The sequence below is a fragment of the Etheostoma cragini genome, chromosome 9 (assembly GCF_013103735.1).
Source record: "Etheostoma cragini isolate CJK2018 chromosome 9, CSU_Ecrag_1.0, whole genome shotgun sequence".
NCBI lineage: Eukaryota > Metazoa > Chordata > Actinopteri > Perciformes > Percidae > Etheostoma > Etheostoma cragini.
In genome coordinates this window covers 3,729,766-3,754,387 of record NC_048415.1, presented here as the reverse complement: position 1 = coordinate 3,754,387, position 24,622 = coordinate 3,729,766, and the positions used below count along the sequence as shown (strand labels likewise).

General features: G+C 39.6%; 2 protein-coding genes and 1 long non-coding RNA gene across 6 annotated transcripts in view; all 3 read right to left on the bottom strand.

Moving 5' to 3' along the window:
• LOC117950046 overlaps window positions 1-14,225 on the bottom strand; it is a 17,475-nt gene extending 3,250 nt beyond the window's left edge. The window contains exons 1-2 of the long non-coding RNA XR_004657794.1: window positions 14,207-14,225; window positions 4,925-4,927 (exon numbers count right to left, since the gene is read on the bottom strand). This is a non-coding gene — a long non-coding RNA (uncharacterized LOC117950046). The remainder of the gene's footprint in view (window positions 1-4,924; window positions 4,928-14,206) is intronic.
• Window positions 9,227-12,692, bottom strand: LOC117950039 (regulator of G-protein signaling 21-like). 3 transcript variants are annotated; one of them, XM_034880713.1, is made up of 5 exons: window positions 12,143-12,692; window positions 11,731-11,790; window positions 11,343-11,404; window positions 11,024-11,190; window positions 9,227-10,819 (listed from the first exon to the last, which is right to left on the bottom strand). In XM_034880713.1, the coding sequence occupies exons 1-5, from the start codon at window positions 12,220-12,222 to the stop codon at window positions 10,631-10,633; spliced, it is 558 nt and encodes a 185-aa protein (XP_034736604.1). In that variant the 5' UTR covers window positions 12,223-12,692; the 3' UTR covers window positions 9,227-10,630. The 3 variants fall into 3 exon arrangements, with proteins under 3 accessions (XP_034736604.1, XP_034736603.1, XP_034736606.1); XM_034880712.1 differs by having other exon boundaries at window positions 11,343-11,407; window positions 12,143-12,520; XM_034880715.1 differs by lacking the exon at window positions 11,731-11,790 and having other exon boundaries at window positions 11,343-11,407; window positions 12,143-12,691.
• A 3,043-nt stretch (window positions 14,226-17,268) lies between the features above and the next one.
• si:ch211-117l17.6 (regulator of G-protein signaling 21) lies at window positions 17,269-20,774 on the bottom strand. 2 transcript variants are annotated; one of them, XM_034880710.1, is made up of 5 exons: window positions 20,501-20,774; window positions 20,282-20,377; window positions 20,144-20,193; window positions 19,829-19,995; window positions 17,269-18,625 (listed from the first exon to the last, which is right to left on the bottom strand). In XM_034880710.1, the coding sequence occupies exons 1-5, from the start codon at window positions 20,575-20,577 to the stop codon at window positions 18,440-18,442; spliced, it is 576 nt and encodes a 191-aa protein (XP_034736601.1). In that variant the 5' UTR covers window positions 20,578-20,774; the 3' UTR covers window positions 17,269-18,439. The 2 variants fall into 2 exon arrangements, with proteins under 2 accessions (XP_034736601.1, XP_034736602.1); XM_034880711.1 differs by having other exon boundaries at window positions 20,144-20,186; window positions 20,323-20,377.
• Window positions 20,775-24,622: the final 3,848 nt, after the last annotated feature.

The following is a 24,622-nucleotide window of genomic DNA, read 5'->3' as shown; positions in this document are numbered from 1 at the left end:
TAAAAGGACTTTTCTCTCTTGTCTGCTGTGTTTTTCATTTTTTTTCCATATTGCAAAATTGTTGCTGCTTTGGTTCTTACATTTGCAGAGCATTCTAGGCATTGCTACTTTTACTTTCCTGCCTATTTTCCTAATTGAAAACAAAGTGTACTCTTTAATATTCTTAAATGAAGAACTACAAAAGCACAGCACCCCACCACACACACACCAGGCTCAGTCATAAAAGTGCCTTTCCGGTTTCCAGGAGCGGTTGTCCTTCACATGACACTATCTTGGATGTACAGTTGCTGTATTGTTTCGCAACACTACTGGCAGCGTTCACGTTGAATGAATTACTCACACAAGGTGTGGATCAGTGAAGTGTTTCTTCTGTCATGCGGGCATTTTGAAATGTGACAGGTTGGTACATAGATGATGCAATCTACTCTTGCGTCTATGGGTGTTCATAAAAAGGAAATGTTGGCAATGCTGAACACACAGTTCTTGCAAATTAACATTCCTCTCACATCAACTTCAGTCTATAAATACACTTTAATGGAATGATTGTCATAAAGTCCACTAATGATTGTTAGGACAAAAGATGTCTAAATTTTTAGTGAAAATTGGCCCACAATGTTTGAAAGGTTGAGGTTGTCTGTTTAGACATCTAGGTCAACCTCTTTCAACAGCACCTTAATAACCATTTTCAGAGTGTAGCTAAAACCGCAAACATTGACATGTAGTTCAGTCAGTTAGCAACGCATCAGCCAAAAGATTTGACCATTTATAGCAAAGATAATGTGGTGGAAAAAGCTTTGGTGTTTAAGGAAGCTCAAGTAATCCGTTGCTGCTAGGACAACTGATCCCCCATCAACAAACACATGAACACATGAACATGAGATCTTATTAGAGTCAACAATACAGAAACCTTCAGCACCATAGCAGGAAGTTAGATGGAGCTGCTTTGGCATGAGGGTATCAGTCACAGTGAGACCTGTCAGGTTATGAAGGTGCATAGGTGCCATGAGGGGTCATGATAGTGCATAGTTTTTTATGAAGGTGCTTAGGTGCATAGGTGTATCAATGTGACTGAGATTGTAAGCATGAATTATGCAAGTTCGGTGCTCTTTTTGAAATCCTCAGGCTCCTGCGAGAGCAGTTCAGCGCAACCTTGACATCTAAAATATGTAACTGTCAACACAGTCTCAACGTGACATGGAAAATTGTCTGTGGGCTGTATAGTTAAAGCATCATCCACGTGTATAGTTAAAGCATCATCCACGTGCAAGCTGAAGAACACCAATAGCATGCTGAAACAATCAAGCCCTTTTGGCTAACAAAGACAAAAAGTAATACTAACATTTTTAGCATTGAAGCTATAGAGAATCCTGGTTAAACACGTTCTTTCTTGTGGATTCTCTTAAATGCCATCATGGCGGCAGATTCTCTTTGATGCCATCAGGGCGGTGCTATCTTAAGCTGGTTGACACTAGACCCTTCTCAGGTGGGTCTGGGGTATGATTCATTCACAACCCATTTCCAAAGGCGCGTCACCAAAGGACGCCGTTCAAATGCCTCTGGGTGCAATTGGATAGACCTAAAACCAATCAGAACGATGAAGGAGATGACATATGCATAGCGACAGAAACAACATCTCAACCAGCAAGCATGTTGCCGTTCATGGAAATTTGCTGCGCTATCGTCATCATGTAAAGCCAGCTCCAGCGGTTGTGATTGGGGCCTCGATTTGGAAGTTCAACAATCTACACATCATCTTAAAACTGTAAACATTTAAAATGTTCTGAAAGTAATTTCCTTTCCATCTTTGCTTGGGGAAACTTACCATTTGAGCACTGCGAACTCCTGATTCCAGTAACAATGTAGTTTGACATTGACATCATATCCCAGAAACACTATAGGAAGGGCAGTTCTACTGAGGAACAGGACAAAACTATGTACAAAATAGGCACAACTTGTTCTTGGTTATCTGTGCCATAATGCATATGCATCACCTGCTGTGTTGTGATTATTGGTGGTTTGCAGCTTCGTAGGGTGAAAACACTGTGTTCACCTCGTGTTATTATGATGTGCAGACTGTGTGTGAGCAGCCGTCTGTTTAGAAGTGGATGAAGAGCAGAGCCAAGTTTCCACTAAAGCATGAGGTCTGTCCAGATGGCCTTACGCAGAAGGTGATTCCCAGCACTGGCTTGCAAAATTTGTCCTCTTTGTGATTTGGGAGTTATGGTATTTAGAAAGCCCGGCAGCACTGCGGACCTGTTTGGGGACTTCTTTCTTTTTCTTAGCATCTATAAGCACCAAACCCATGTGCCTAAACCTAGCATGGCACTTCAAGTGCTTAAGGAACGCTATTGCGTGTGTGTGTGTGCCATCTGTAGAAAATACCTTTGTGAATCACTCTGGCTTCTGCACATGCAGTCGGCCCTTAACAATTAGGAGCTAAGAATAAATGAAAGAAAACAATGGATGATAAGTATTCTGAAATTGACTCTCGAATTGACTGCAAAGTCTATAATTCAAGACTATAGTTCAACTAATAAATGTGGGATTAAACCCCATCAGGACAGCTGTGCCTCTACACCTTGTTAAACCTCACTTATTTATGAGGATGGACTGAAAGGACAGTTGAAATTTTAACTGAATTGTTATAAAAATGTTTCCACTTGCTATTGGATTATTAATAATAAACAAATACAGTATTTTCTTTTAACATGTTTTTTTACATTAACTTGATAGAAGAAAGAAAAAAGATTGCATTTGAGAGTGTTGGAAAACTTTTTTTTTTTTAATGCGCTTACAGGTACGCACATAGTCTTGTTGACGCCTGTGCTCCTTAAACTTCCCATGTCTCCCATTTACATACAGAGGTCACTGTGTTAGAGAAGGAAGGAGTGATCGTACCATGTGTGCCCCAATTCTATATTACAATTCTATCAGGTTTCAAGTATGTAGCAACACATTTTAGAAATATTTAAAAGTTCATATGTCATTATGCTCACAAAATCAGCTTGAATGTGTTTTGGATTGACCCTGTTGTCCCATGCTGCAATGCACAAAGACATACAATGAACACTAATTACTACTAACCATAGAGGAGGGAGAGACCGCTCCAAGAAGACCACATAAATAATTAAACTTATAATTTATACTGTGTATAGATCCCCAGTGGGGAAATTACAATTTACACTCTGTTTTGTTAGTAATCACTACACACAGGCCGGAAATACACACACATGCTCAGGACCTATTCATGCACAAAGGGAAAGATTGAAAACAAACAAAAAACAAACAAACAATGGAAACTATTCTTATATATATATATTTCCTGTTAGCACAAAATGTTAAAATTATTAGTAGCCTCTATCAAAGCTTTTATGGACACAATCTGTAAACAGTAATTGGGACACAGCAAATATCTTGCATCCTTCAGCTACACCGCATTGGTGTTTCCTCACTTCCTTCCTCACAACCTTTCCTCACTGTTTCCTCACCTAACGTTAAGCGTTAATATATGCAAATATCTTGCATCCTTCAGCTACACCAATGCGGTGTAGCTGAAGGATGCAAGATATTTGCATATATTAACGCTTAACGTTAGGTTGGTTAGAACCCTGGCGGTAAGGGTTAGTGTTGATTAAAAGATCGACATAGCATTCTGCCAGCCCCTGTGACCACATTAGCATGACAGATGGAGTTTGTTACCTACTGAGCAGACTGTGATGACCTATTCAGTGCCTCCTCTTGTGTACATACAGCATATACTGACACCAACAGTGAGGAAAGGTTGTGTGTTGGAACTTGTCTTGGATCTCCCTTTCCTGTATGCAATAATGTCGGGCAGGTTAAAACAGGAGCAGTAGATAAGATCTTCCAACCCTATGCTAGGTACTGGGATGGCAACACGTCTCCATAGTGACTGATAGGTGTTCTGTTATGTTGGGTTGTTCTGGTGTTGCCGCAGGTAGAACACCATCATGGCTGACTTTGTGGATGCAGACTCAGGTCATGGCACGTTTTATATGAAAGTTTAACTGTAGGGAAATACTTTTGCTGGCTGGCTGTGAATATATGCAAGCTTTCTATCTTGAAGGTTATCATGTGGACACAGCATATAAACTGCACATCAGTATTTATTGATTCATTAAATCACAATTTATCTTCTTACAATGCTAAAAATCATAGTGCTACTGTTAGTGGTAAAACATAAACTTCATTGATCCACAGGGGGACGTTTGGTCAGTCAACAACACAGAAAGGACAGATCCTGTATGTCCATGAAAAAACATAAAGAAAAAGAAATACAAGAGGTAAACATATTGCTCTGAGGCCAGCCAAAGCCAGTAAAACTCACTATGTGACACCAATGAAATACAACACCAATAAACACGGACACATTCCCCAAGTAAAAACAATACAAACAGTACAAAGCCAGTCCAGAATTAAAAAAAAAAAAACACTCCTAAATACAAACACAAGGCATACACTACAATACATATCCACACACACACAAGGTAAAGTCAGCTGATGGCAAAACAAGACTTACTGTTCTGAGATGCATCATTAACTGTGGAATTAATTTATCATTACTTGTAACGCAGTATATGGTCCATCCAGAATATTTACTCCGGTGCCGCCAGAAATTCTGCAGGATCCCTCTTTTCGGCCCCTTTACCTTTCGCTTTTTTGTGTTGAAATTCTAAACTCCAGTGGATGTATGAGGACTATGGTTAAATGCTCTTCTCTGCAGGGTAAATCCAGAAAACTAGCTAGACTATCTGACCAATCTGAGCTTTCTGTCGCATGACTAACAGAACCCTTGAACGCACCAACTCGTTCTCACTCCAAACTTGTAAAGTACGGACGTTTGGGAAGAGGCTGTCTGCGTGTGATGCGACGGAAAAGGCTACAATCGGCGTGTGCGTAGAACGTACTGGGGAGAGCAGCATCTAGATGGAGTTTATCGAGTAGTATGTAAGGAGGTGGTGGTGGATGGGTCAAACACAGGACTTTCACCAACGAGAGTGGGGTTCACGTCCCGCGTGTGTCCTATCTTGTTATTGCAGTGTGTCAAGGAAGCCGCTTTCTTCTTCAACCGGCCCGTTATTCCCGCGTGTCACGTAACCGTAAGCCCACCCTCGAGCTTTCCCCTAACCCAACCGTCCCATTACCGTGAGTCACGTAACCGTAGGCACGAGCTTTTCCTTAACTTAACAGCGTCAAAAGGGACGCCAATAGTCCCGACCAAGCGCATGTTATATGATGTAACAACAACAAAGGCACCGATGTGAGAATGTGTTGAACGTACATATGTTCCTCCAAAAAAAGTTCCTTCCCGAGGCTTTTTTGCAGCGGCACCGCTCGGCACTTAGCACCACCCAAGACGATTGTGATTGGTTTAAAGAAATGCCAATAAAAAGGGCACTGCATTCTCCCATTGCTGTGGACTAGCCAGAGGAAGGTCTGGCAATGCGAGACTACTAGTTACATGGTTAAAGGGATAGCTCGACATTTTGGGAAATCCACTTATTCGGCGCCAGAGCCAGAGGAAGTTAAGATTATCTGAGCATTAAGACTGGAAACAGAAACAGCTGTCTGTTGTCATTACCATGAGACAGCACGTAAGGCCATGACTCATCATTTTTACTTCTGAGTTTGTGTAGGAATTAGGCCAGATATAATATGTTCATTTGGGAGCTTTAGGAGTGCTTGACGGTGGATTCTTTTTTTAAACTGTGGACACAGCAAAGCAAGCTTGAAATAAAATAGTTCAACGCACACAGATTTGCGAATGTTGCTTGCCAAGATACATTTATATTTTTTAAGAGGGCACAGAAAGTACGCAAACCAACAAGGAACCAGCCGGTTAACAGAAGCTGAGGTTAAAGAATCCACAACGCCTGTAATTGGACCAGTTTATCTGTTATGGAGATGCAGGCTACACCCCCGCAGTAGTGTAAATCACAGCAATTATGAGAGTACATTGCAAAACAAAGATGAACGCTCGCCAACAGTAATTGCAAACTGTATGCGTTTGAAACCAGAAGATAATTATGCTGACACCTTAGTAATCAATCAAATTCAAATGGCATGCCAACTCTGTTGTTGTGATGGTGATGAGTACACCTGCATGTTTACCTGCTGTTGAAGAGTCTCCCAAACATTTGCAACCTGTAAGACTTTATGGGTTATTTGCAAAAGAAATAACCTAATTTCATTAGGAGCACATTGCAAGTTTTAGGTTGTACAAGCCTGTTACGCCTGTATGGAGACTGGCTCCCACCAAAAATAGCCCCCAAAGTTGTTTATTTCGACTCATATTTATGTTAATTGTGGTGGCGCCCTCCACCGTCTATAAATTACAACACCGAAAAGAGACGCAACAAAAGTGTTTATTCAATTTACTTATTCAAAAAAATAAGTGCTGTAGTACAACTAGCAAGAGACAAGTTATAATTGATGTACGTTTGGATACACTACCTTATTTAATGACAAAATTAATAAATATGTTTGCTGTATCTCGTTTCGGTGTTGTAATTTATAGACGGTCAGTCACATGATCCTGCGGGGCCTGTGATGGATGAGAAGGTAAAGACATATGGCTCTGCCTGTATAGAGTGCCTACCTTGTTAATCAGCAAAGTTTGGGTTTCCACAAAATGGTCATTGCGTCCCGGTAACGGCGGCTTATACACTGTCCCATACTAGCAGCCTAAAATCTGCTATTTTATCAGCTTTCATGTGTTGAAATGTTTTGAACTGCTCTTAAATGTTTAATTTCTTGTACTGCACTGTAACTTTTACTATTTTGATATTTTAATGTACAGCACTTTGAATTGCCCTGTTGCTGAAACTTGCTCTACAAATAAAGCTGCCTTGCCTTTAAGCATTCGTCTTACAGGCACTAGCAGCAGAGAGCAGAAGCCAGCAGGCAAATAATATTAAAATAAACTCCTGGTGTACTAACAAACTTTCCAGTCCATTGTTTCCTGAGTACATAACCTGTTTGTGCTACTGTAGAAGATTGGTGTCATTTTGGGCGTTATTAGTGAGGTGGTTTTTGAGATCAAACACTTGGTTCCAACAGCGCCTGCACTAAGCTAACCAGCTGATAACACTAACTCGCCCAATGTTCGACCCAGGTGAAAAAAGCTTCTTGGGGGCTTGTTTGGCTCAATGTCATGGTGCAAAGGACCCTAGGGTGAAATTACTCTGAATCATCACTTTAACTAAGTAGTTTTTGAGTTACGACTATTACGGTCTCTAGTTTAGAAATGAAATTCAGAAATTCTATGATGGGCCCACAGAGACTTCCGTGAAATGAACACGGCCCCTTTGGAAAAGGTTTTGGGTGGGCTTACGGTTCCATGACACACAGGAAGAACGGTACAGATGGGTTCCGAAAAAAAAAGCGACTTTAGGAAACATTACACACGGGACACAATCCCAGGTCACCTGGGTGAAAGTCCTGTGTTTGACCGATCCACCACCCAAACCAACGTCCTTACGTAGATTTTCGGGCTTTCATACTGCTCGCTACCATAGTCGCTCCTAATGCTACGTCATCTTCTCATTGACTTTACATTGGCATTGTTTTCCATTGTGACCACACAGACTTTCACACTTTCTGTGCCACCACCACGTAATGCGGTGTTAACAGTTCATGGTCATTTCACAGAATCCTGTGATACTAGGGTGCAATATTACTTAAATGAATTTTCCTACTATCATAAGTCAAAATGTCTGCTGTTAGAAAGGCCTATACACTGACATGGGAGGGTCATCAGCTGATAAGGCTCACCTGGGCTCTAAGGCTGGAATACGCATGTATTCCTGTCCTTCGTAAAGTTGGCATCTATCCTGCAATACATTATTTTGGTTTTCTCTTTCAACACCGCAATAGCCAATCCCCCCCCACACACACACACACACAAACACAAACACACAAACACGGCCATGATGTCATTGCTGACAGGATTTTTATGAATAGGCCTTACCCTGCGAGGGCTTCCTCTTTTCACATTCCCTGAGCAAGCTTGTGACAAAAACAATGTAAACTTTGGTGTGTGGTGTTTTAAGCCCCCAAGGTTTGCCATCAAGCCCCCATACCCTAGTTTCTACTTAGTGGTGTGGTTGAGTAAAATATTGAAATTGTGCAACCTGTAGTTACCAAGTGGTAAACTTTAAACTTGTGAAAAATAAATGTGTCTTATAGAAGACATGTTGAGGGTTGAGAACACGTGCTATATTTTACCTTCACTTACTCACCTTACTGAGCCCCTGTAAGTTCACATGGCATGCAAATTAAAGTCAGACACAATTTGTGTACAATTTCAATGTCTTCCAGTGTTTTGGCCCACAGACAGAATGACTTATGAGTTTGAAGGCAAAGATTAATGTGAATACCTGCCCTAAACAAAATGTTTTACACGTGCTACATTACATTACATACAGAGAAAAAATCATTTCTCAAAATGACTGAATTTTTTTAACAAACTGCAAGTGCAAGCCTTCCTGTTTCTAAAATCACATATGCACTTCATTTTCAAGTCAACAGATGCTTTTCAGTGATAATAAAAAAGTTTAAAGGAAACTGCAAGCACCCATTTCCTTTGCACGATATCGCTAGGAGAACCTTTACCTAGATGTAATTTCTCATAAAGAAAGCATTGCTGGATTGTCTTTTTTTTATAATATCATCTTCTGAATTACTGTATATCTGTACTCACTTTCTCCTTTTTGGGGGGGCTGTGTTTACCTTCTTCTAAATTTACATGCTGAAAATGTTTAAATGTGAAGGAACAGGGGCATTTTTTTAATAAAAACGATACAGTGTACTGTATATATTTTGTCAGTAGGATGGAGTGTTAAGACTGCACTGTAGTTGCATCTCCACAACAGTGAAGTGTTCGACCCACCAGATCTTGGCACAGCCTTTATGTTTCCATGCTTATGCGCTGGAGTATTGCTTTAAACATATAACAGACAATCATTATGCAAACATCCCATTAATTTTCTAATGCACTGTTTTAAGATCCATTTCACTGGAAGTGTGTTGCTGTCTTCTTTAAACAGTCCACGAGACTAAATTTCAGAGCACAAAGCGTGATGTGCAATGGGAAAATTAAGGAAGCAGAATCTAAAGACCCCGCTGTGTGTATGGTTGTGTGTGTGTGTTTGTGTGTGTGTGTGTGTGTGTGTGTTACTAAATAATGTCACATTGTTCCATGAAGGCCATTGTTAATGCAATAATTTAATGTCATTCAAATCACTAACATTTTAACAAGCACTTCAACACCGCAACAAACATTCTACTCAAATGGTGACAAATAACAATAAATAATACACTGTCCAACTTTTAAGTTAAATTAACTATAAACCCCAAAGAATACATTCAATCAACAAGCTTTGGAAAGCAGTAATAAGGCAAATTCTTAAGCTATACAAGGAGTTTTACCATCCTATCATGCGACGTGAATTATCCTCTATCTATAGAATTCCACTCAAATAGTTAAGTACATTAAATCACAACTCTTGACACTTCAGTGCTTTAAAAATTTGGTTTTGACTAAGTTAATGGTGCTGAGGAATTCAGTTAGACCCCACTGGCCCTAAAAGGGATCTTTTTAACTGCTGCAGTGCAGAATTTTGTTCAGATTCCACGCAAATAAATGTGCAAGATACATGTTTTGTTATCAAAAAAATATATTGAATCCATATTTTTATGGAAATACAATAAACTGCCACTGTTTTTTTCTTTGAAAGGGATGATGATATTGAATAGTGGCACACAATATCACCCGTAGAAGCTAAATCAGTTTAAAAAAAGAAAAAAACACATGGGGCCGACCAAGAAAAATCTCCTTTTAAAGTGTCCCAGAATGCCTCTTGGAGAACTAAGCGGCCTTCTGCAACCCTTTACTAAGGATGACATATCGCTATTGAGTCTTGTGTCCACTATGGATTTGGTGTCTGCCTTAGTGCTGTCATTAGATAATTGTCCAACTCTTTTTAGGACAGCCTTTCCTGTCTCAAAAGCCGTTAAAAGCTACAACTCAATATTCACTTGCACTCTCTCAGACACACGCACACGCACAAACCCACACACACACAACTAATCAAGTGTGACCGTTGCTTCTTACATCCTCTATCTCAATCTGCACAGGAAACCGGAAACACCTCGGCAAAGAAGGCCAAAGGAGGTCTGCTGCATAGTTTGCTTACGTAGCTCCACAGCCAGAGCGGGCGTCAGTCCTCTCAGTGATTCATTCATTGTCAAAAAGTGGTTAATTCTCCCGCGTATACAGACTTGTCATCCAGTGCAAACACACACTAAAAGGGTCATTAAAAGCTGGTTGTGTTTATTTGTCTTCTTCTCACACAGTCCTCAGGTGTGACATGCTCAGTGTTGGGATCCTCCCATGACGGGACTAAGGCACACAGTTAGCTTCAGGAGTGACGTCGGCGGAGGTGTGAGGCCTCTGTATGTGTCCGTGTAGCGCGCGGGTTGACCCTCCGTCCTTCTTTGTTGTCAGTCCTTCCTCCTGAAGGAACTCAAACATTCCAGTTGAGGGGTTTTATGTTCTTTCTTTCTCTTACTCTCTCTCTCTCTTTCTGCCTCCCCCCTGAGCGTCTTTTCATCCCTTCGTGGCGTCAGCGGAAAGGTTTTCCAGGAGAGTTCTATAAATGTCCGAGCGGAGGAACCGCGGATACGAGTCTCTTTCCATCAGCCCGTAAACTATCTTCTGAGCGTCGTCAAAGCAGTGTATGGTGGAAGTCTTGACGTTCCTTTTGATCTGCTCTCGGGTGTGATAGTCGATGTTGATCTGGAGTGAGGCAGATAGATAGATATGAGGGGGAATTGAGCCAAGAGAGAGAGAGTGAGATTTCAGACTCAACATGTGAGCAGGCAATTCTCATATTTATTACTCTTGTCAGTGCTCTATGTATCTTCATTTTTTTCAGTCTGATATACTTACATTTTTATATGCTTTTATATGTAGGAGACCCTGAGTGTGTGTTGGATTTACCTCTTTGGGAGATTCTGCTTTGATGAACTGCTCGTAAATCTTCTTGGCTCTTGAAGACATTCTGAATGAAGACTTGATCTTCTTGTACTCCTCACAAGTGAGCCAGAACTCAATATTCTCATCACTGTATTCAGATTTGAGAAAGTTGCGAAACGTGGCCATTCCATCTGTAAGACAGCACAGAAAACCCAGCAGGCGTGAAGCAGAGATAAAACTTCCTTCCAGCTAAAACACCAGATATTCTCTTTAAACTCCCATTCTCACAAATACCATTTACTGTTCTAGCAGTATTCTCGCCCTCAGGGGAAAAGCAACCTACATTTAGACTCGAGAAGCCTTTCCAGTGACTGTGACCATTGTTGGGTATCTTCTAAACTTAGCCTGCTGGGAGAGAATGCAAGTTAGATTACTCAACCAGAATCAAATTTGGGTAAAATGCTGACTATTAAAGCCCTGGTTAAGTGCAAGGGCTGCAAGGAAACAGAAACAGTGTATTCAAGAAAGCATAGCAGATGTGCTTATCAAATTCATACAAAAATGTCAGACCATGGGATATGTTGGCGTGCATGTGTGCTCTGCCAAAGCAAACATGGTGTCTGTCTCTAGTTCATTCGAATCCTTTCATGATGCCATAGATGGAAATGATAGGAGCAGGCTGGCTATTTTAAAACTGAAATGTATGCAAAACACTCCATAAGTCTCCTTACCTCTCAGAGCTCGATGAGTGTGAGAACATGCACTGGAGACGGCACATAAAGTTCTTTCCACTGTGTAGAGATAAGAAATACATGAAAATATCCCCGTTGGATTTACTGCTGTTAAATTAGCTTTCACCAAATCTGTCAAAACATGTCGGTCATGTTAGTAATTCAAAAAGAGAGCAAGTGGTGTAGGGAAGTTAATTTGAGATTATTAACTTAAGCTATTTCCAAGAGATACCTTGAAACATCCATCATATTCCTGAGTGAGTTATTGTGTCTAAAAGGTTTGTCTTGCAGAACTGAAGAAGCAAAACATCACTTTAGAAAATACATTCAGTCTTAAATAAGTTCACAAACTATTTTTTTGAAGCCAGAACATTTCATGGAAACCCCGGCTCAGCGATAAGGTTTCACTCACATGTTCTTGTTTCTCTTCGTGTCATCTTGGTCCATGATGAAGTGCTGTGTGTTGAGTGGTTCGACGATTAGGCTGGGCATTGTCTTATTAAGTCAACACTCTCAGGCTCTCGGTCCTGTTCATGCTGCAGCTGAGAGATACTTAAGAGGGTTCCCCCCACGACGCGGCGTTTTATACCAAGGTTTCCTGTTGCTATGGACCAGCGCTGCTGGGATACATCAGCAGCTCAGCCCGGACCGAAGAGGAAGCACCCCTTCCTCCTCCTTCTCCTGTTCCTCCTCTCCACCTACCTCACTGTTAGAAACAACACATACTCACACTGTACTGCATGTATGCCTCCCTCCTTTTGATGCCTTACTCTCTATTATGCCTTTTTCCTTACAGCTGTTGCAGATCTTTGCCTCCTCCTGACTGGACAAGCCAAACAGAAAGCATGCTGTGTTCACATTATTTTTAGTCCGGCAGCATAGATGCAAATTACAGTAACAGTTTACTGTGATAGGCAAATTGTGACCTATGCACACTGTGTGTTTTGAAATGGGACTGAACATGGAAGCCTGTTGAAGACATATGGAAGGATCGCTCATCTGTCTTTTTGTACAGCTTACGTATCCCACCGAAGGAATTTCACAAATGTGGCTTAAATTCATGCAACACATGGCCTTAGCCATGTTTGAGAAAGAGGAAACGGCAAAGTGTTGCAACAGAGGGACTTGTCAAGGAGACAGGAAGTCCGAACATTTATCAGAACGTCACATCATGACCACGCTCAGCCACAAAGTTATTACTTTACTGTCAAAACCTTCCAACATGTTTCAAACTGTAATCTGAAATCCTTACATGGAGGGCAGAAATTGCTGTGTTTTTACATAGAAAATAAAAATCTTAAATATGGAAAGGCTTGGAAAACACTTAAAAGGGAGGTCATGTTGCCCACCATAACATCCTGTAAGAGTAAGGTTTTTAAATTGACAAAACTATGCTGTTATTAATATGTAAGAAAATGAAGAAGAGAATATCTAGAAAGTACATGTAGACACACATCGGCATTCAGACTCATTTCTATTACCCTCAAATTAAAGAAATGCGGTATAAGGGTTGGCTGGCTGACTACTTGAATAATAAACATGGATCCCAATGCCAGTGTCAACACTGATTCATACGCATTTGATGGACCACAGCTTTTTACATCTGAGCCTGTCACTTTTTCATTGGACCGGGAACAGACAGGGGTGAAGAGAAATAACCGGCCTTGGACAGAAATCAAGTTGTGGTGTGAGAACTTCTAGTGACCTGGACAGGCTCTTGGTGAGTGACTAGCGTTCGCTGAACTATATATTACCAGCTCTGACCCTTGACATTGTATTTTTCCTTGAAGTCTGTGCTGCTGTATGACATAGTTTGTCTGCAGGCTACTGCAGATGATTGGAACTGAAGAACGAGATGCTGGAATTTAAATGCTTCAGCATCCTATTCTGATCTTATATCTTATCTTGAAGCCGAGGGCATGCTTAAGCCAAACTAGTTTGTACAAAGTGTTGTCCAGCCACGTCTACATAGCAGTTCTGAAAGGCCACACTCACACTCCTGTCATGGAGAGAGGCGAGTCGTAATAATCGTACACATTTGCTAACCGCATGCCCTTTGTGAAACTCTTTCCTTGAAGGCATTCATGGTGTAGCACTTGGCTTTACACATGAAAGTCACAGAGGTAGATGTGTGAAGAATAAAAAAAAAAAAAAAAGCTTGAGAGACAAATTCACACCCAGCAAATTTTCACACCTCTGCACACATTGCCAATCACTGCATTAAGTGTGTGTGATTTATACAGTCACAATCAGAAAGTTAAGGGAATTCTGAAGCAGTCCCCCCCTTTTCTGATATGGATTACATTTGACTAATTTCTTAAGATGGAAACACATTCATCATGCCATGTAGACATGGTTTCATTTTGAGGATTAGGATTACGGTTTGAGGTTAGATGATAAATATAGGCAGCCAAGGTACTAACAACTGTTGTAATACAACAACTACTGAGCCAATATGGCACCCACCGAATAAGACATTTTAATCCAAAAAGTCTGTTCTGGTTGCAAAATATCATTGTTTTCAAAAAATCATGAAAGTTTTTTTGGCTTGACCAACTAGAGGCCTGAGATTCGGGAGCTGTTGGTTTCTTTCTACTTAGGAGCACCACAACATGCATCTCTAACAGAGGTTCTGTCACTTGGTGTAAAAATCTGCTACAATTAGAAGAAAAAGACTTGCAAATGTAACCACGTCTCCTCGCCACACTCCAAGCTTCAGTCTAGAAGTTTACCCGGACAGAGTCACACCCTCTGCCTCTAAATTCCCATTGGCCAGACAGACATTTCCATTTGATGCATTATTATTCTGCTCATTCTTGCCATTTTAACACAGCTATTCATATTGATTGTTTTCCAAAACAGACATCAGTCAATACAAGCAGCTTTAGAATGACAATGCAATTACACTGTGATAAGTACTGTTGGGTTTCCGTGGGTAATGTTTTATATTATGAATATGTATTATGGTGATCAGGACCAATGCACGTGTGATTCAGTCCTGGCCAGTTTCCAGGTAAACGAAGATATTCAAGAAGATCTACTCATTAGTAGATGTGATTTAAATTGTTTTATGATAAAATACTTCCGCATCTACTTAAGTAAAGACAATTTTAAGATTGCTCTTTTATATACTCGAAGAGCTACTTAAATAGACATACCAAGAAGAGTAAGTGTGACCGAGTGCTACTAGCCTCGGTTTCCCTGCCGAAGCAAGTCATAATACGCTGACAGAAGAGGAAGCAGATTCTGAAAGGAAATCTTAAATTTTAAAAGAATTAAAATACATTACAGGAGTTCTGTGATATCTAAAACATGACTGAATTTATCTGTTGATTTTGGCCTGTTGCCAGTTGTTCCAGCTCACCATCTGATGCCCCCGGCTATTCTGTTACAATCTGCCCTTTGGCTTGACTTCACTGATGCTGAGCTCCCTCTTTTGCCCAAACACGGTTCTAAGTACTGAGGCGTTACAAAGAATCACCAAACGCTGTGAACTGAAAGCTGTCACCTTTTATGTTTTATGTGTGTCTACACGGAGGAACACAACACTGTAGAACGTACCACAAAAAACACTATTAGCCTGTAGAGCGTCCAGATCTGGTACTGAAGTTCCCCATGTGTGACTGTCTTGACTAACACCGTGCCATCGACAGTACTCACTTCCTTTTTCGCTACCATGGCAACTGAGCTGGGCTATGAGAAAACAGTGACGGATTAGTGTGTAATACCATGTGATGCAGGAGATGTGAGACCTTTGTTATTTATCAGGAAAAAACCCTGACGTCCCAGTGTACTCAGTTACTGACTGACGAACATTGAAATAACTCATAAAACAGTTTATTCTGCAAATGGTTTCAGCCTGCAGCGTGAGAAGTTACTTTTGTACACAACTAATAAATAAAAGTGAATACATTTTGTAAGAAAAAGAAAAGTGATCTGCCTCGTCACGAAATGCTGACACTGAATTTATCAGCAACATTTTCCCGAACAACATAGCTTTGTTTACTCCACTCTTGTAGAACAATGTAGGGGCAGATGTGGCTCAGGGGGAGAGCGGTTGCCAATTGGAAGGTTGGACCTTCGATCCCCGGAGCCCTGCAGTCCACTTAGGAGCAAAAAGAAGAAGAATTTCGAGAGGCTTGGTTATGTGGCGAGTGGTTTTTATCCAAAGTAACTTACATTTAGTACAGTTTATGTACATGCACATGGAATCAAATGTGTTTATCATGTTAAAAGTAGGCAACAAAGGTAAAAAATATAAATAGTATGATGTCAGATTTAAGTGTAGAAGGTCATGCTTGATATTGGTAAATGTCTTGGTGACAAAGAAAAAATAAACACCAACAGCAAAGACCATCCTCGTATACCCCGATGGGGTATACAATCCCCTCCCCCATAAACCATCAAGAAACATCACTTTATGAACACACTGATGACGTTCAAATTTGTTTATTATTAGGATTAACCCCTTGAGATGTATGACTTCCTTTTCCAGGGGGTCCCAACATATAAGACAATAATTACATTTGAAAAAATGATGAAGCTGGGCTCCCAGATAGCTCAGTTGGTAGAGGTATGTAGAGGTTTATTCCTCAAGGCAGCGGGCCAGGGTTTGACTCCAACCTGGGGCCCTTTGCTACATGTCATTCCCCCCTCTCTCTCCCCTTTCATGTCTTCTTCTGTTCTATCAAAATGAAAGGCAGAAAATGCCTAACAAATTGTCTTAAAAAATAACAGAAAATGATAAGGCTAGTTAGTGGACCTTGGTGTTTTTTTTAATTACCAGGAATTACTGAATAAAACTCTTTATAACTGTATAAAGCAGGGAGTTTCAACAGGGGGTGCAGGACCCCTAAGGGTTCCTCATAATCAACGCATGGGGGCCTCCAAATTGGTCTAAATTTAAAAAAATATATATTTAATTTAAAAAGTCTCAACATGAATCCAACATATTATTAGCTGATGATAGGCCTATAGGAAAAGTAGTCACTAAGATAGCCAGCCGTAGATACAGGATTCAAGTATTCACTGTGCCACACATTGAAACATGATTATTATTATAAAATCATGCCAGCTATTAGGCTATTTTAATAGCTAAGTATTCTGTGCAAAAAATGTATGTATCAAGATATTAGGCCACCCTACACGTTGTTGTAGGCCCAGTTGTATATCATTTGCAAAATTCCATACAATACATGTAGCTTCCTGCTCTGTCTCTCTTTCAGTGAAGGGGTCCTTGGCTTAAAAAACATTGAAGATCCCTGGTACTGTATAAAGTGCATTGGTTAAAGGTACAGCGTGTGCACTTTGGGTTCTAGTATGAAGTCAACAGGAAAGAGAGATGTTAAAGTTATAGAGCAAAAGATGTCGAGCAGTATGACAAATGTAACAAAAACAAGGATTGCGGATTTCTGTTATGCAGTGCTCACTTATGTTAAAAATACCCTATTTTACCTAGTGATGCAGTGTGTGTTTTATGGGCAAAACATGAGAATGACAACAACTGAAGCTCACTTCATATTTCATATTTCCTTTTCTCTTTGTGCCATTTCTTACCCATGACTGGATAGACTGAAACAAAACAAGCTTTGTAAAGTTTCACCCATAACACTTTAGTTACGTGAATTATGAAAAGCCTTCTATTTTATTCTTCTATTTTATTCTCCACTTATTAATAATTTAAATTAAACAATATGATTTTTTCCCAAAGTACTACTACATCTTTCAGGTGATTTCTCTTAGCAACGCATGTGTGTATCTCTGCCATCACTGTCTGTGGGTGATGAGATTATTCCCCTAACAAGGCAGCACATCCAGTCTGATCTGTTACGCATCGGGCTGTCTGATGACTCCAGTGTTGTCGTTTAAGCCCTCCGAGTTATTAATAGCTGTCTCAGTACTCCTTTTTAAGGCACAATTTTTAGGAATAAGGCCATTTACAGAACAGTGTGAGATCAAGGGTTACTGCAGGGTTACTTTTTTCCAGTTTAAGTAAACCCTTTTGCTGGTGTGTGGAGTCATCTGTGCACCTAATTAGAGGCTATCTAAGACACGTGACGAAAGACAGAATCTCCTTGCTGGGTGAGCTGTGGAAACTGTTCTCTTTTTTTGTTTTGACTCATGCCCATCCCCACACCTCCAGTTAGACTTTCAGTGAGATAAATATAAATTGTTGTCTCAAAATGATGACTTTATGGAAAATCGTGAGAGTAGAATATTACTATATAGAATAGTTACAGATAATGGGTAACAACCACGCATCTCACAAACTGTATCCAAAGATGGTCAAGAAGTCACTCAGTTGGTAAAACATTGAATTTTATTCCAATTTATGAAACTTTCATTGAAAACTAGTTGGTTTTTATTTAACTCTATAGGCTGCCCAATGGTCATGAGTACTTACAGCATTCCTTCTCTCCCACGTACGTATACTTTCCCCACTCACGTTACATTTCTCTCCTCCTGCTTCGTCATTTTCCACAATATTTCATCAATACATCATCTTTCCCTCTTATAAAAGAGGCTGATGTTGCACATGGTTGAAAACATTGTTTGAGTCTAGATTAAAAGCAATATAGAGATGTCCTGCCCTTCAAATAACTGTTTTGATCCAGGCTTCACATCTCACACAGTGGGAAATAACACTCCAAGTCAGTCAAATAGAAAAAAAGTGAGGATTAGAAAATCACTTTTGATGCAATTTTTTGAGCTAAATGTACCACAGACTCCTGGATTTGTGCTTTAGACTCAGGTATGCATCTGAGTGCAGGAATCTGGGGCAAGAGTCTCTTTCCATCAGCAGATAAACATGTTTCTGGGCCTCATCGAAGCAGGAGCGGCTCGGCTTCTCCAAGGACTTCCTGATCCTCTCTCTAATGTGGTGGTCAACGTTGATCTAAGGAAAAACAAAGAGAAAACACTCCGTGCAGTGTGTTGAATACAGTGGCATTTACACCAAATGGATCTCCCAGAAATCTGTGCTGTGCTTCAAGAGTGTGATTCAAGCAACTCGAAAACACCAGAGTTCATGGTTGTAAGGGGGACATATTTGGGCCTTTGTTTGTTTCGTAAACTTTCTTTACTTCACTTTCTAACTTTCACATTCATGTTTTTTTTCCCCTGTTTAGGATCCCACAGACCCTTGTGCTTTACATACATTTTTTTTCTTTTCTTCTGACCTTATGAAAACCCAATATCAGAACACATTGAAGTGCACATACAATTTCCTTAGCCAACACTCAACACTAAAGAAACAGACTAAAAGTGTGATCGCATTATAAAAGGCTTGTCTGATCTTCATTTGTTTATTTTGGTCAGAGGATTATCACATATATGAGTATGAAACATATTATTTGCAAACTTTCCAACATGACATTGATTGTAAAAGTACTAAGGGGTGACTTTATTCATGGGTTTAATTCCAAGTATTTTAGCCATAAGCAGTCAATGTGCCAGTTGCAGCCAGTTGAATAAAAACAGACTGTGTGTGTGTGTGTGTGTGTGTGTGTGTGTGTGTGTGTTTGTGTGTGCGTTTGTAGACTAGTTGTGTGGAACTTATTTACGTACTTACGTACAAAATATTAGGCTTTAGCTAATACAGTACATACCAAATAATGACCTGAAAATAAACGTGCCAAGATAAAATAATATAAAAAATAAAAATAATCCCAATCTTCAAGTTTAAGCTCTTAAATATTTTGTTACTTGAAGACTTTAATTGTTAAAAGTTCTTGAATCAAAACAGACTGGATTCCAGGGGTTCATGTCTGAGAAGCAGATTCCCTACTGGATTCAGATTTAATAAAATGCCACTCAACACCATAATCACTGAAAAATGGTAACATTTAGTACCCATCCAAATGACTTCATCCACTTAGTGAATCTTTTTGGATTTTTCTTGCTGGTATAGGGGTGCCATTTCCTCTGCTAATGCCATACTACTTTTCCCTGTTCTGTTATACTATTGTTGGGGTATCAAGTGTATATTTGTGTTGATGTTTAGGGAAAGACATATTAGAGTTTGTGATACTGTATCCTGGCTATTTACCCATCTCTGTCTCTTTTCCCCATAAAACCCTAGTGTTACTAACAAACTGACCTCTCTGCAGGCCGACGGCTGGATGAACTCCTGGTAGAGTCCCTCTGCTTTCCAGCGAAGATCGTCCTGTGATGTGGTCCACCTAAAGTCTTCACAGGCCAGCCAAAAATCAATGTTTTCTTCACTGAACTCAGACTGCAAGAAGCTTCGGAATGCTGCTAAATATTCTGCAAAGAGGTTAACATTTCAAATATTCACTCTTTCAGTCTCATTAAAGGTCACAAGGGTAAATTTGGTGCAAACAAATTCCAAATATGATTTCTAACAGATATTATTGTTGATTTATTTTGTGGTACTATGAGTAACATTTCTTACTTTTATCGTGTAGCAATGCTTCCATAGTTGGGTGGAGTTTAGTCTGCCAACTGTTAGAAAGAGAGAGATGTGAGTATTCTGTGTTACTGTAATGTAAAGTCAGAGATATCTATAATAGTGCCACGTACTGTACACTACCTGATTTTTGCAGGATATGTCTCATCATTTATGTTTTGTACTGTGCGAGGCTGGATGTCCTTCTTCTGCCTCCTTCCATTTAGAACAATATCAACTCTGTAAAACAAATGAAGTTAAACTCTGTGTTTGTGAATGTAAAGTTTCACATTTTAACTTAAAAAAGAAAAGTTAACATGTCCACCTTACTCAAACTATCACTCAGTATCATGTGTGTCTTACCTTCTGGGCCGCTTCACACTTTGAATCAGATCCTTGATTTCAGTAAACCGGATCTTTGAAAACAAAAGTTTTGGCATGTTACATCCCTGGAAAGGTCCTGTAAAGAGGTACAATATAGTTGTGGTTGTGGTGGCTGTGAACAGTAACTTTCCTCCAGCACACGCCTTTAACCTGGCAGGGAAGGTGGAACGCCTTTGACGCGGAGGGCCTGCTGGTACAGGTATCTAAATGCCTGTTGCTAAGACTCAGTTACTGTTGTCACTGACTCACAGCTGTAAAATTCCAGTGGGATAGGATTTGCGTAGAGACACAAAATGGAGAGGGAAAACTGAAAAAAGGTTTCCAGAGGTGGGCAGGGGCCTAAAACCATGCTGTTAGTTCCACACAAACACACTGAGACATTTCTACTGAGGTAGCTATTTCTTCAACATCTCCGTTTATAGGTCAGAATACAGATTTTTGAATCAAATTGAAGAGGTACCTTGGTTGTTAAGGGAGTCCATTTTATTCCCTGAATTACCCAATAACAGACATTTATCTTGTAACATGAGTTGACTACTAACTGACTGGATTGTGAGTGGTTTTGTTTGTGTATGGGTGTGGGGTTTTTCTCTGTGCAGGCCAGGGTGCTCCAGGTGCTCTGGTCCTGTAGGTATATGGGATATAAGTGTCTTGCCAGTCTGGTTCAGATCTCAGCTCAGATCGGTCTGCCATCCAGGGACATTTAAAGTTGTCAGCGAGGAAGCAAACAACAAGCAGCAACAAATTTGAGTCCAGCCACAAGCCCAGATGGTTGTTTTTTCTGATTCTTAGCATATTTATAAAAAATAATAGAACTAAGCTTTTCAAACTTTAGCCTTTTTTGGAAAACAAAAGTACCTATCTATTTTCAAAGATTCATGTGGGAACAAACAGGGTTGTGGCTGAGATTGACAGCACAGGGAAGCCAGAAATTACTGAGAGACTGACAAGCACAATGTTGGTCTCTGTCTTTTTGTGGAATTTGGTGACAATACCAAAACTATAGGCAATGACCAGTCTTCTTGTTTTAAAGGATGTGGCATGTTGAGCAGAAAAGGGAGTGTTGTCATCACATTTCCTAGTTTGTTTGTCGAAAAGTTAGCAGCAGTATTTTGGCCAGCAATGGATTTATAGACAAGCAGAGTAGAGAACTGTCGAGGAATAGGGGCTAAATAAACCAGGTTTACAGAAAAAAACCCTGAACATCAAATTGAAACATGGTCTGACTAATACAAAGAGTGTATGGAAAAACATTTAAAAAGACAGGAAGTTAGCTGGAAAGTTTTTATATGTACCGAAACCACGCAAGTGACCCAGCCAGCTCTCCGAAGAACTTAACTGTAAAGTCATACATTTATGATCATGCTCCAATATACACGTATACATACCAGACCAGTTTAATGGCAATTTGTGAAATGGTGACGTTAATATATTGATCTGTGTCCAGGGACACGATTTTATCAATTTGTTTGTGGTGGTGAGCAGCACAAATTTTAAACTTATATCTTCTTCATATCGTTCTGTATTGTGTTTTTGTTTTTTTGAAAGGCTAAAAAATAAAAAAAACAGCATTTTCAATTAACAATTGACAATTAACAATTTGTTGTTAACAATTTGTTCCATTACAACACTGAAACATTGTGGATGCATACATTATCCTACTATCATGTAGAGTAAAACCATTTCAATTGCTCAATAGATGGATCTTGAGGAACTTGTGTACACCCTGTACCCAAAGTGATTTTGCATTTTCAGAATCTTCTCACGTCCCTGATGAAAGTATCATTCACCCAAGCATGCAATATTAAGGGCGTTGTCTCCTGTACTTCTTGTGTGGAAAGTATGCAAAAAATAAAACCCACTTCAGCATTCTCTAAACCACAAACAAACCACTAAACACAACGGTGAGATCCATGAGGGAATCCTAAAAAGCACCAAACACACCCACTTTCACCCCCCAGCTACACATGCACTGGCTTTGTGTTTTGTAAAAATTCCCATTGCTTTTTCAGTCAGGAGGAAGTATGTCACGCTGAATAACATACATAGTTAAGGTTGAGATAAAGTGTGTGTATGTACATTCCCTCACCCCATCTTTCCCCTTTAATGTCCTAGGCCTAAAATACCCTAAAAATAATCTTTAAAAAAACAAAAACATAAAGCCCCGTTCACAATAGCCCATTCACTGTGTAGTAGTTCTCCATTGTGCACAACGCCAGGCAAACATTAAAACACACCAAACTCAACCTGAGACTGTGCTTTAAGCCAACACATGACAATAAGACTTGATCTCGAACTAAAAACATTAAAACAAGAAAATAATGAGAGTAGCAGAGATATAACTTTTTAAAACCCATTCAAGACCTTTCTGTTTACCAGAAACAGCTATGACCAAACCAACCAGACTCCATTTAAAAAAACAGTACTTTTAGCGTGTATAGAGCCGACACATTTTCCCATGTAAATCAGTGAAGTATTTGTTTATTTCAACCAATACTAGAGTTTTTCATAGTTTGGAAAGGGTAGTGAAGACCCAAAACTGCTTTTAATAGTTTTATTTAGTTTCTGTCGACTTTGAATGAAAGCTTTGTCACAATGCTAAAATGACAATTTATTTACATGGAGTCTGGTTGTTGTGGTCCATCGTGACATCATGTTACCTGTCAAATATCACCTCTTCTCCTTTCTTCATCTCCTCTTCTCCTTTATTTTTCTCCTCTTTTTGTCCTCTCCTTTTCTTTTCCTCCTCCTGTGTTGCTATAGTGATTGGACAATGGTTGAGTGAGGCCGTCGTCACCACAGCTGCTGCAACAGCGAGAATTTGCCAATTTTGGGATCAATACAGGGTTTTGAATCTTGAATCCCAGCAAAGATGCTGACTGTGTCACTTTCATTGTAGCTCCACACATCAGCCTTTTTAGCCAGTCAGTATAAATTGACTAAACTGTCACACCACTTGAATCAAAGATGCATGGCTGAGTCATCACCTCTCGTCACAGTGTGGGTTGATTTCCTTTGATATGGTGGTTGACACAGAAGACATAGCAGACCAATGAGAGTGCAATGAGTCTCCCATAACAGAACAAATGTTACTAGTAACCATGAATAGTGTCAATGCTACCCTTATATTTTGTCATCTGGCACTCAGGTGAACTTAAAGTAACGCCGTGAATAACAACATTTGAATGGTCGTGAATTAATTCGAAAACATGCCTACATTGTAATCATACTTCACAGTGACATACTCAAAAAAATCAAATTAGTCATTTATTAGCCAGCTGTTGGCATTTCAGTTCAACTGTATCTCCTATGTGTATTTTTGCAGGGATCTGGTGGCATCCAGTCCAATGATGGCTGAAAATAATATAGAAACATAACAAAAGTAGTACATACTGTATCTGTTTAGACATGCTTACCAATGATAACTCATGATATAAAAATACCTGGGAATGTATCTTTCAGACTTTAATTATGTGTATATTTAGAGGCAGATTGGAAATTATACACTTCAACATCATGCAACTAAATAATTGTATCATAAAAAACAAACGAATGTAGCACCCATTAAATATGGCCACTGTATCATGTGACTTAAACGGAAAACTCAGATCTTTTTGTCCATTACTCTTTTGCATCAAAAATGATTTATTATTCTAAAAGTTAAGAATTTTGCATCCAAGTCCCAGTTTATTCCAGATGATGTGGAAAAAGCGCACTGACGGACCAATGCACTTTCATAAAAGATGTTACAGTATGAATAGCTCACTCTGTTCTCTGTTGACATGCATGAAGAAGAAAAAACCAAATGAGTCATCTGAGAACACAATCTACTACACTGTGCTTACAAAAAAATTAGGTACTCATTAGACATGCGCCAGTATATGCACAGATAATAACCAAACACACAATACAATTGTACAATTATTTTAACATAAATATCCTTTGGATAGCACTTTATTTATTTCACATTCTTTAATCAGTATGTACTTCTGCTAAAACTTCACATTCTAAATACAACACATTTTCTATGCGCTCAGTCTGCCACTTAAAAAAAAAAAAAAAAAGATTCCAGGTTTCAGTATCTTCTTGTTTTGGATAATC

Bases quoted from the DNA above. Each gene is read 5' to 3' on its own strand.
- LOC117950039 (XM_034880712.1), bottom strand. From the start codon at position 12,222: ATGCCCAGCCTAATCGTCGAACCACTCAACACACAGCACTTCATCATG. The intron at 11,791-12,142 runs GTGAGTGAAACC...ATCTCTACACAG, and splicing joins ACGAAGAGAAACAAGAACAT to TGGAAAGAACTTTATGTGCC. The intron at 11,191-11,342 runs GTAGGTTGCTTT...GCTGTCTTACAG, and splicing joins AAGGCTTCTCGAGTCTAAAT to ATGGAATGGCCACGTTTCGC.
- si:ch211-117l17.6 (XM_034880710.1), bottom strand. From the start codon at position 20,577: ATGCCAAAACTTTTGTTTTCAAAGATCCGGTTTACTGAAATCAAGGAT. The intron at 20,194-20,281 runs GTAGTGTACAGT...TCTTTCTAACAG, and splicing joins ACATATCCTGCAAAAATCAG to TTGGCAGACTAAACTCCACC. The intron at 18,626-19,828 runs GTCAGTTTGTTA...GTTTTTCCTTAG, and splicing joins AGCCGTCGGCCTGCAGAGAG to ATCAACGTTGACCACCACAT.